Source organism: Kryptolebias marmoratus, linkage group LG11, assembly GCF_001649575.2.
Source record: "Kryptolebias marmoratus isolate JLee-2015 linkage group LG11, ASM164957v2, whole genome shotgun sequence".
NCBI classification, from domain to species: Eukaryota; Metazoa; Chordata; class Actinopteri; order Cyprinodontiformes; family Rivulidae; genus Kryptolebias; species Kryptolebias marmoratus.
Window position 1 is genome coordinate 27,108,656 of NC_051440.1, and position 11,226 is coordinate 27,119,881.

Here is an 11,226-nt window from a genome sequence, read left to right on the forward strand (position 1 = left end):
CACACAGGAAGTTACAGCCACCATCGTCCTCTCACACAGGAAGTTACAGCCACCATCGTCCTCACACACAGGAAGTTACTCTTGGCGGGTAATCCCTCACATACTCAGTCAACTTCCAGCCCAGTTCTGTTACTGACCCCTGCTGGTCCCGGCTGGTCTCCACTCAGACTCCTGGTGGTCAGAACCTGGTTCTGAGACTGACCCCTGCTGGTCAGAGTGGAGACAGCAGGTTCTCAAAGGGACAAATCTGTGTTAGGCTCAGAAACTAGAATCCATAACACATTCAGGAGTTTCAACAATCTGCTCCAACCGACTCAGATTTATTCATTTAACATGTTTCAAAAACCTGCTGCACTTTGAAGATAAATAAAATAAAACTAAATAAAATGCAGAATAAAGACAATAACAGACACTTCAAGCTACAGTTGTGTAAACGAGGCTGGCCTGCTGCTGCTACGAATGAGTTATTGTGTCCAAACATTTTTTATTAGTTTTTATTAGTCACACACATCCTCATCCTGTGTGTGAAGATGATTTGTGTACTTTGTGTATTTGAATATTTGTATAATCCACCAAAAAGACGATATGTTTTCAGGAGGATTCAACCATGACAACCCAGCTTCAGTGTTCTGGGTCAGGGTAGAAGGTAGCCCCAAACCATAATGTTTCCACCTTCGTGCTTGACTGTGGGGATGGTGTTCTTTAGGTCATAATCAGCATTTTTCTTCCTCTAAACACGTCGGATTGAGTTGATGCCAAAAAGCTGGAGAACTCTTTCAACAAAGCGTTCTCTGAATCATCTAGATGTTCTCTTCTTGCCAAAGTCTATATATAAATATATATGTGTGTGCTTGAAAATGTACAACATCAACAGGACACTAAGAACTTTCACTGAGAAATATTCTTTTATACAGAAAGTAGGGCAGGTCCTGAAGAGCCAGTTTGGTTATAAAATCCGGTTGAAACCAGTTCTTCCTTCTTTTTTCTGGATTCTTCTAAAGATCTGAATATGATCTTTAAAATGTCCGTTCAGATCCAACAACGGCTGATCCCAGTAATCAGATTACATCCTTGTAATCAGATTACACAGAAACCTTCCCAATATGGCGGCGTTCTTGACGATTTAAAAAAAGCCCAGCGGTGCTGCGCCTGCGCACACGGTACGGTTTGAAAGCGCAGCGCGCGCAGCTGCGCCGGTCACGTGGTTCAGAGGAGAAGATGGCGGCGGTGTTGGAGCGGAGCTTCGTGGAGTTCTGCGGGTTCGAGCGGGAAGCGGAGCGGCGGTTCCGAGAGGTCACCGTAAACCCAGGTGAGCGCGAGACCCGAACACTGACGAACCGGGACGTTACTTTTAAAGTTACACTTCCGGTACCCGGACTCCCGCGGCGCGTGGATTCTAACAGCAGCTAGCGGGTCGGTTAGCTGTTGCCGTGCGGGCTCACGCGTGTTTCCCGTCGTCGGTGCGAAAGTCTCGCACCAGCTTCACCTGAGCAGGTGAGTTAACAGCTAGCTGCCGTCTGTCCGCGTGACGTGAGCGCCGTTAAACAGGTAACAACCAGGTTACTGACTCATGCTCCCATTATCGGACACACCAGATTCCGGTTAAAAACTTTCTGCCTGCAGCTGTCGGGCGCTCATCAACACAACCTGGTTAAAGTTTATTAAAGATGGTGTCTTCAACCAGTGGTTGTCCTTTCTTCCAGTGTCTTCATTTGTCTGTCCATGTCTCCTGCCTGGTGTTTGTAGTTGTCTCCCAGTATCTGTCGTTGTCTCCGGGTGTTTGTCTTTTCTCCAGGGTCTTTAGGTGCCTGTCCTTGCTCCCTGGTGTCTCCCAGTGTCTGTCCTTGTCTCTTTCTGTCCTCCTGGTGTCTCCTGTTGTTTGTCCTTGCCTCCAGTGTTTGTCAGTTCACAACATGTCGTCTCAGGGCGCCGTACGAAAGAAAACAAGTTAATTCAACTCTAATCCAAATAATAATTACAGCCAGTTTAGTCCAATTATATTACAAGACTTCCACATACATTATCAAACTTGTCTTTCGGGCCATCCTGAGCGTCATGTTGGTGACGGTGGAAAGGAATGACTCGCGGCGTCTGTTCCTGCAGGAGGTGGTGTGAGAAGGTCATGACCCCACCTTGGTGGTTTTTTAAGAATTTGTTTTTTAAGTTTGAAATGGCTTCTGATTCTCTGTTTTTTCCCCTGTCAGGTTCCTTCCCAGCAGCAGAGTCATGATGAATACACCTGTGATAATACCTGTACTTCCTGTGTGCAGGTGTGAGTGCTCCTCCAGGTGGGCTGAAGTACGCAGACAGTGCTGGAGCGTTTCACTATGAGGAGAACGGCAAGCTGCTGTCGGTTACCAGCAACCGGTTCATCCACTGGTGAGTGCAGCTGCTGGAGAGCACCCCGAGTCCGTCGGGTGGGTTGCGTACGGACCGTTCTGAGTCTCGGCTCGCTGCGTGTCCGCAGGTCGACGTCGGCTGACTCGGTGCAGCTGGTAGAGCAGTCTCTGGACACCAACCTCCTGAATAACTCCGTCAGGCTGAAGTTCAGCCGCTGCAGCGTTCTGCCGGGAGGAGTCAGCATCCAGGAGACCCTGAACAACATCATCATCCTCATCTGCACCAATCAGAGCGTCCACAGGCTGGTGCTGCCTCACCCGGCATGCATGTACCGCAGCGTGAGTTTCAGACGTGATTCTGACGCATTTTTCGGATGTTTCTGGCGTGTTTTTTGTTTTTATTACGTTTCGGACTCACGGACGAGTTGAGTCTGTCCTGATGCTGTCTGCTGTGTGACGACAGGAGCTGGTGACGGAACGCCACATGCAGTCCATCTTCACTGACGTGATGAAGCTGGATCTGCAGGACCCGGCTCACTGCGCTGTCATCCCTGGGTGGGCGGGGCACACGGCCAGTCCCGGCGCAGCCACGGCGTGGATCAGTTTCCACGGAGACGCCCACTTCGCTCTGGCTTCACCTGCTGGGGGCATCACTGTGGTGACGTTGCCGCCTCATGACGCTCATGGTAAGTCACATGACCTGTCCGTGAGCGTGCACGTCGAAGCTGTGAGCGTGCACGTTGACCCTGTGGGTGTGTCCTCAGGCAGCGTGTCTGTGGTGGAGCTGAAGAGGAGCTCTGTGATGAGGAGGATCTCCGGCTGGATGCCCACAGCCATCCGGGGCGAGCAGAGTCCGGCGGACCTGGTTCTGAGTCTGGCGGTCCGGGAGCTGGAGGAAGACTCCTTCATCTTCGCTCTGGGTCAGGACCACAGACTGCGCATGTGGTCGCTCACGGTAACAGAACCGGAACAGAACTGGGTTTAAAAGAGGATTCCAGTTCCTCTGTACGTTCTAACAGAAGTTTGTGTTCTCAGGATCAGACGTGTCTGCTGGAGGCGGACATGTTGGAGTACATGCCGGCGTGTAAAGGCGTGAGGCGTCTGTCGGGTCAGGGTCACAGCCTGAGACTGGCCTTCTCGTCCAGAACCGGGCTTTGCCTGTGTGTCTACCTGGCTGTCCCTCAGAGAGGACAGTTCATTGTTCTGCAGCTGGTCGGTACCGACAACAACCGTTACAGCCTAGAACACATCTCCTCGCTCTTCAGCACCCAGGTGAGACCCACCTCACGGTTCTGTGGCTCAGAACCACGGGCTGAAAAACAAAAATCCAGAGAGTTGTTGGGTTCTGCGGGCCTGTTCTGGTGCTGACAGCGTGTTCCCTTAACAGGAGACTCTGGTGGACTTCACTCTGACCCCCTCTGATGTCTGGGCCCTGTGGGTGGACGAGTCCAACAACACTGTGGTCAAATACATCAACTTTGAGCAGTAGGTACCGCCTGTACAGACAGTTTAATGCAGAAGTTCTGATCCGAACTCAGATTGGATCTGTCTTTACAGCAACACAGCGGGTCAGTGGAACCAGGTGTTTGTTCAGCCTCCACCAGAAGAAGAAGTTCCTGTCGGAGTGGACCTGGACCCCCGGGTACGACCCGTTGTGTTTTTTCTGAGGTGGTTTGGACTCTGATGTGGAGGTTCTGGACCTGTCAGGACTCCTCATCACTCTGTGATGCTGTCGTTTTAGGAGACCTACCTGGAGGTTCTGTTCTCTCCTCTGAGGTTCACAGCTTCAGCCATCGTTAAAGCTCTGCAGGTGAGCACACCTGTCTGACAGGTGCTGTTTGAGGTGTGCGATTCTGTGGTTTCATGGTTCTGTGCTCCGTCCTTCAGATCTTTCGTCGAGGTTCTGAGAGGGTTCTGGATCTGTCCTGGGAGAACCTGAAGAAGGAGGTGACTCAGGCAGTGGAGAGTGAGGTAACAGTTTATATTTCCCATAATCCCTAAAACATCTAAAATACTCCGTCTCTCCACTCCTCCTCAAAGGTCAACCTTACTGTTTAGGTCAAACTCTCAGGTCTTGATTCAACTTTCGCTGAATAAAAGGTTAAATTATTCTTCATTGATCCAAAGGTCAAAGGTCACATTTTGTATAAAATGATCCTGCAGCACCTCATGCTCCAGCACCAGTCAGTTCTTTGACCCACATGGTGTCCGTTTTATATGACACCTGTCTCCCCACCTGTCCTCTCACCTGTCCTCTCACCCGTCCTTTCACCTGTCCTCTCACCCGTCCTCCCACCTGTCTCCCCACCTGTCCTCTCACCCGTCCTCTCACCCTTCCTCCCACCTGTCCTCCCCACCTGTCCTCTCACCCGTCCTCTCACCTGTCCTCTCACCCGTCCTCCCACCTGTCCTCTCACCCGTCCTCCCACCTGTCCTCTCACCTGTCCTCCCACCTGTCCTCCCCACCTGTCCTCTCACCCGTCCTCCCCACCTGTCCTCCCCACCTGTCCTCTCATCTGTCCTCCCCACCTGTCCTCCCCACCTGTCCTCTCACCTGTCCTCTCACCTGTCCTCTCACCTGTCCTCTCATCTGTCCTCCCCACCTGTCCTCTCACCTGTCCTCCCACCTGTCCTCCCACCTGTCCTCCCACCTGTCCTCTCACCTGTCCTCTCACCTGTCTCCCCACCTGTCCTCCCACCTGTCCTGCAGCTGCAGAGCAGCGTCACAGAGTTCGAGTTTTCTCAGGAGGAGTACCGTCAGCTGCAAATCGAGTTCTGGTCCCGGTTCTACTCCTGCTGTCTTCAGTACCAGGAGGTGGAGTCGTCTCCTCTTGGTCTGACTGTCAGTCATCACACAGGCATGGTCTGTCTGCTCCGGAAGGTGAGTGATGTGGGCGGAGCCTTGCACCTGTTAGATTGGATCGGCGCCGCTGACGTTCTGCTGATCTGTGTGTCTCAGGGCTTCGTGTCGTTCCTGCTGCCGTGTTTTGCTGTAGATCACCTGTACCTGTCGTGCGATGAGTACCTTCTCTTTGAGGAGGAGACGCCTGTCGCCGACGGTAACGCTGACCGCTCCCATACATTGCTGTCTCCGTGATGGGCGGGGCTTCTGTTTGTTTCACTGTTGGTGCTCTTTGTCGTCCTCAGACCCTGAAGTGGCCAGAGATGTCCTGCAGCTCGTTCAGAGCCTGCGACTCATCAGCGACGCCGTTTCTGCAGAGATGGCGTACGAGATGGAGAAAGCTCTGGAATACCTTCAAACTCCTGAGCGAGCCGCTGAGCTCGTCCTGGAAAACATGCTGTGCAACGACAAGTAGGTCACCTGACGTGTTGCACTCCCCTGGAACCTCTCGGCCCGTCTCGATGAACCCTCCTGACGTGTGGTGTCCCGTTTCCTGCAGTGATAACACGATTGTAGACATCCAGAACAAACTGCAGGACGTCCGGAACCCAACCGCAGCCATGATGGTTCTGCTGAGGGAGATGGACCTGGAGACGGACTCGGAGCTGGGCGGAGACGGGCCCGTGGCTGCAGATCTGACCGTCAGGATGAGTCTGTCTCAGCTGTACAGCAGCAGCTGCGCTGTCTCCGTCGTCTGTCAGGCCGTCTGTCACACGGCCATGACCCGAGCCCGGTTCTGCAGAGACCTGCTCATACTGCAGAAACTCTACCTGCGCTTCGGAGACAACGTGCGTACTCACGTCTGTTTGAGTAGTGTCTCTGCAGGTCTGAATGCTAATTATTTATGTGTGTGTTCGTCCAGGTGTTTCTGGGTGGGGGGGGGCAGCTGCTCCACCTCCAGCAGGACCTGATCCCTCGGACCTCCCACCTCCTCTCCTCCTATCACCTCCTCAAACACGTCAGTCAGAGCCTCGCCTCCTCCGTCCCCATGGACACCATGTGAGTACAGATGTGCATGCAGGTGACCACAGCTGGCCGTCTGAGTTCCTGCGTACCTGTGTGTGTGAGCAGCTTCACCTGTGTCGTTTCAGTGACGTGAACCTGCAGCATCTCACAGCGTTGGAGCTGTCGGACACACTGAGCGTCACGTCAGGCAGATCAGGTAGGAGACCACAGAGTCCCAGCTCCGTGTGCTGCAGGTCTGAAACGGTTCTGATGGAGAACTTTGTGTTCCTGCAGCTCTGAACCCTCAGACGGTGGTGGAGCTCTTCTATCAGACTGTAGGCAGGAGGCTCATCGTCTCCCAGATGTTTTCTCAGCAGCAGTGTGACTCTCTGCTCCACTGGACTCAGCTCATCTCCAACGTGGTGCAGCTTCTCTCTCAGCTGCTGTATCCTTCACCACAGCTCCCGACACTGAAGGTGGAGGCTGGAGCCGCAGGTCACCTGACCAGCTGTCAAGTGACCGCACGGTTAGGGTCTGATCGGTTCTGGTTCTGCTGGGTCGTGTTCCCTCAGCTCTGTGCTCTTATGTTTGCTTTAACTGTCGTGTCTCAGTTGGCCCAGTAATCCTGGTTTCCAGTTCCCAGAGTGTCTGATGGTCAACTGTCAGTTCAGCCAGCTGCAGGCGAGTCATCGTTCCACATCTGGCTCCTTCACAATAAAAGCCTTGAAGGTTTTGAACCGCGCTGATGCTGGTTTCCACTCGCGTGTCTCACCTGTACAGGAGTACGCTCGGCTGATTGGCCCGTGGTGTCAGGTGAACATCGGCTCGTGTCGCTTCGTGTTGGCTCAGTGTTACCTGGCGAACGGCGAGAGTCAGAAGGTACGTGACCGTTCTCACCTGCAGATCGCCTCGCCTGACTGGCTCTGACATCACTTCCTGTTGTCTGCTCTAGGCTCTGCAGTGTTTCCAGGAGGCGGCGATGGAGGTCGAGAGGGAGGGTTTTTTAATGAAGCTGACGGCCAGCGAAGATGAGGAGGCAGCTTCCAGCCCCAGATTACAGTACTACAACAAGGTGAGGATGTTCAGGTGTTGCGGCGGTGCTGTTTACCTGTGTGGAGCTGCACACCTGTGACCCACCTGATGTTTTATGTGCAGGTTTTACGGCTGCTGGAGGATGTTGGTCTGCCTGAGCTGGTTATCCAGCTCGCCTCTCTGGCCATCACAGAGGCTGTAGGCGACGCTCACAGTCAGGTAGGAGGTGTGGCGTCCCGTCTTCGCCATGGAGACGGGTGAACAGGTGAACATGTTTGCGTTTGTTGATCTGCAGGCGGCTCTGTGGACTCGGATCTTTAAACATCATCTAGACCTGCGACACAACAGTGAAGCGTATGAAGCTCTGACCCAGAACCCTGACAGCAGCATGTATGTTCACACACACACACACACACGTTAGGGGAACAGGTTACCATGGTGGAACCAGAGTTTGAAGGTCTTCTTTAGTTGGGTACAAGCATCAGATGGGTTTTCAGACTGCAGGTTTAAGAAAATGTGATTATTAGACCAGGATTAAAGGTTCTGATTGGGCCCAGTCTTTACGCTCTGGTTTATTCTGAAGAACGGATTCAGCAGGAACTGAAGTCTCAGGATTTGTCTGAATATCCATCAATATGAGGAAAACCTGGATCACTTCAAGCTCATTTATCGTATCTGATTCCAACTTGAATTTCTACAATTAAATCTCATAAACTGTTAAACTGAAGCTTTTCCTCTTGTTTTCACTGGTTTCTGTCTGGTTCTGTTTCAGGCAGCTGGATTGTCTCCGTCAGCTGGTCGTGGTTCTGTGTGAACGCTCTCAGCTGCAGGATTTAGTCCAGTTTCCCTACGTGAACCTGCACGATGAGGTGAGACCTGACCTCTGACCTCTGACCTCACACAGATGCACTAAACGTATTGTCTCTGCAGAAACAGGAGAATTAGTAATCTTGTTTTTAGAATCAAGGTTTTTATTTCTTTAGAACCTCTAAATAAATAATAATTTTTTATTGATCCAGAATATGTTGGCTGATAAACAGATTTTTGTGTTTTTATGACAAAGTGTTTGAATGTATCCCTGTGGTCATGTGACCCTCAGGTGGTCAGCATCATCGAGTCTCGTGCTCGCGGTCTGGACCTGCTGATGCACAACTACTACGAGCTGCTGTACGCCTTCCACATCGCCCGGCACAACTACCGCAAAGGTGAGGCTGCCGACACACAAGCCTGTTACAGATCCACGTGTGTGTGCCGCTGCTCACTGTGCACGTGTGTGTGTGCGTGCACGTTCAGCTGGGACCATCATGTTTGAGTTCGGGATGCGTCTCGGTCGGGAGGTTCGGACTCGCCTCGGCCTCCAGAAACAGGTGAACTGTTACCTGGCTGCCCTCAACTGTCTGCGCCTCATCAGGCCGGAGTACGCTTGGATCGTCCAGCCGGCGTCTGGGAGCACGGTACACACACACACACACACACACACACACACACACACAGTGACACAATGACACACACTGTGTGGTGTTTGTGATTGACCGTCTGTTTCTGCTGCAGTACGAGCGTCCGGGAGCGTCTCCGAAGAGAAACGCTGATGGAGAGTTTCCTGCTGAACCAGGTGAGTCCGCCTTAAACTGACCCGGGGTCTGTTGTGAGTCCTTACACTGACCCGGGGTCTGTTGTGAGTCCTTAAACTGACCCGGGGTCTGTTGTGAGTCCTTACACTGACCCGGGGTCTGTTGTGAGTCCTTACACTGACCCGGGGTCTGTTGTGAGTCCTTACACTGACCCGGGGTCTGTTGTGAGTCCTTAAACTGACCCGGGGTCTGTTGTGCGTCTGCAGCTGCAGGGAGACGCCAGGTGGACATCCTGGAACTGAGCGACCTGGAGAAGGAGTACTTCCTGTCCCGCGCCCGCCTCACGCTCGCTCAGCACCACCCGCCGTCTGCAGCCATCGCAGGTACACGTGCACTCTGAGGCATGTGTGTTACGTGCACGTGCACGCCTCAGTGAGTTGTTGTAGTTTGTGTGTCTGATGGGTCGGATTCTGATCCGTGTCGCTGTGTTCAGGCAGCGCCTCGGCACCAGAACTCGTCCTCCTCCTGGTCCAGACGGGACTCTTTGACTCGGCGCTGGCTCTGAGTCGAACCTTCAAACTGGACCTGAGTCCCGTCTTCGACGCTCTGACCTTCAAGTGAGTTCAGGAGGACGCTCAGACCTCTGCTCGTTTCCTTTCCTCGCTTCCTTACATCCTCTGCTCCTCTCATTTCCTAGCCTAGCTACCTTATATCCTTTGTCCTGTCCTCCCCTCCTTACATCCTTTCCTCATCTCGTTTTCTACTTTTCCTAAATCCTGTTCTTGTCTCCTAGCCTAGCTTCCTGACATTTCCTTGTCTCCTATTTAGCCTCCTTACGTCCTTTTGTCTCTTATCCTTGTTTGCTGTCTACTGTCCTCTTTTTTTACGTCCTGTCTCCTTTCCTCGCTTTCTTATGTCTTCTTCTATCCTTGCTTTCTGACATCGTTTCCTCCTGTCCTTGTTTACCTTCTGCCCTGTTTGTTTGTTTGTTTGTTTTTACCTCAGGTGCATCCAGCTGCAGTTTGGGGGGGAGGAGTCTCAGAACGAAGGTTGGAGCTGGTTGGCTGCTAATCAGCTGTCAGTCGTTAACACCAAAGAGTCCAGGTGTGCTGCGTTTGTCAGTGTTGACCGATCAGCTGATCAGTCAGAGCGCAGTTGTGACTCCGCCCCCCGTTTGTTCTTCTGTGTTCAGCGCCACTGATGAGGCGTGGCGCCTGCTGGCCTCCTACCTGGACAGGTATCCTTCCACCAACGGGCAGCATCATCGCCACGTCATCCACAAGCTGCTGTTACACGGAGTCCCGCTGCCTGATTGGCTGCTGCAGTCCTACAAGGTGAGAGGGGGCGGGGCCTTGTTTAAAGTGTGCTTCTGTGGAAACAGGAAATGCTCCTCAGGTGGGCGGGGCAAAAGCCCGAGGAGTTTGAGGGTTTAGATAAACAAGTAAACTTGAGATTTGTCACTGCGGTTCTTCCAGCGCGTGGACGCTCCTTCGCTGCTGCGCCTCCTCCTGAACTTTGACCTCCTGGAGGCGGCGGCTGAGCTCGTGTTGGAGTACGTGGACGCCGTTCTCGGCCGAGGACACCAGTACTTTGGAATAGAGGTACAAATACACACACGGAGTACTTCAGCAGTACAGGATGTGTGTCGCTGATGTGTTTGTGTTTGTCGTGTCAGAGGCCGCTGTCGGCCACGTCTCCGCCCGCCTGGCTGCCGTACACCGCCATCGATCAGCTGCTGCTCGCTCTGAGCAAGACGCAGACGCACAGCAGCGTGAGTCACTTCCTGTTTACGCCTCTGTGTTCACCTGTGCGCACGTCTCACTCTGAAACATTTTGTTTCAGCTTCACTCCAAACTTCAGGACAAACTGGACGAGTATCACAGCGCCGTGCGTCAGATGACCGAACGGCGTCTCGCCGCTCAGAGACACCTCGCCGCTGAGATCAGCTGATCGATGCCTGATCACTTTTCTATGTGTCGTTTTTCACCTGTAAATGTGTCGAATTAAAGTGTTTTTTTTATTGTTTGATCGAGTCTCGTTACTGATTGCTCGAAACATCAGGAATCTGTTCGCTGAATCTGAGGCCCGGCACGGTGGAGCAGTGGTTAGAGATGGTGACTCACAGCAGGAAGGTCGCAGGTTTGCCTCCCGGCCTTTCAGGATTGGTCTGTTTTATCAGTATCTCCTGCCTCCAGGTCTGTAGCCACGCCTCCCCTCAGCTCCTCACCACCTCTGCTTTTAAAGGGATAGTTCGGCCATTTTGGCGTTCTGATGGTTAGAACCCGCAGTTCGGGCTAAGCTAACGGCTAACGCTTAGCTGCTCGTTAGCCGAGCCTGGACCGAGACCGGGCTTTGGACCCGGTTCTGATGGGTTCTGTCAGGGTTTCATCTATTTCTGTTTACACCTAACTGTGTGTAGTTGGGTGTCAGTGAGTAT

The 11,226-nt window shown here is 52.8% G+C and overlaps 1 protein-coding gene across 1 annotated transcript; it reads left to right on the forward strand.

Annotated features, from left to right (window-relative positions):
• The first annotated feature begins 1,157 nt into the window (after nucleotides 1-1,157).
• On the forward strand, nucleotides 1,158-10,817 carry nup160 (nucleoporin 160). Its single transcript, XM_017436781.3, has 33 exons — nucleotides 1,158-1,309; nucleotides 2,271-2,379; nucleotides 2,468-2,678; nucleotides 2,803-3,025; nucleotides 3,104-3,294; nucleotides 3,375-3,611; nucleotides 3,727-3,824; nucleotides 3,897-3,981; nucleotides 4,081-4,149; nucleotides 4,227-4,310; nucleotides 5,050-5,220; nucleotides 5,299-5,398; nucleotides 5,487-5,652; nucleotides 5,741-6,029; nucleotides 6,104-6,240; nucleotides 6,333-6,403; nucleotides 6,481-6,631; nucleotides 6,798-6,867; nucleotides 6,967-7,065; nucleotides 7,139-7,258; nucleotides 7,342-7,437; nucleotides 7,514-7,608; nucleotides 7,991-8,087; nucleotides 8,318-8,423; nucleotides 8,512-8,672; nucleotides 8,770-8,830; nucleotides 9,056-9,172; nucleotides 9,283-9,406; nucleotides 9,795-9,893; nucleotides 9,982-10,123; nucleotides 10,265-10,390; nucleotides 10,465-10,560; nucleotides 10,632-10,817. Exons 1-33 carry the CDS (start codon nucleotides 1,219-1,221, stop codon nucleotides 10,737-10,739), a joined length of 4,200 nt encoding a protein of 1,399 aa, XP_017292270.1. The 5' UTR covers nucleotides 1,158-1,218; the 3' UTR covers nucleotides 10,740-10,817.
• Nucleotides 10,818-11,226: the final 409 nt, after the last annotated feature.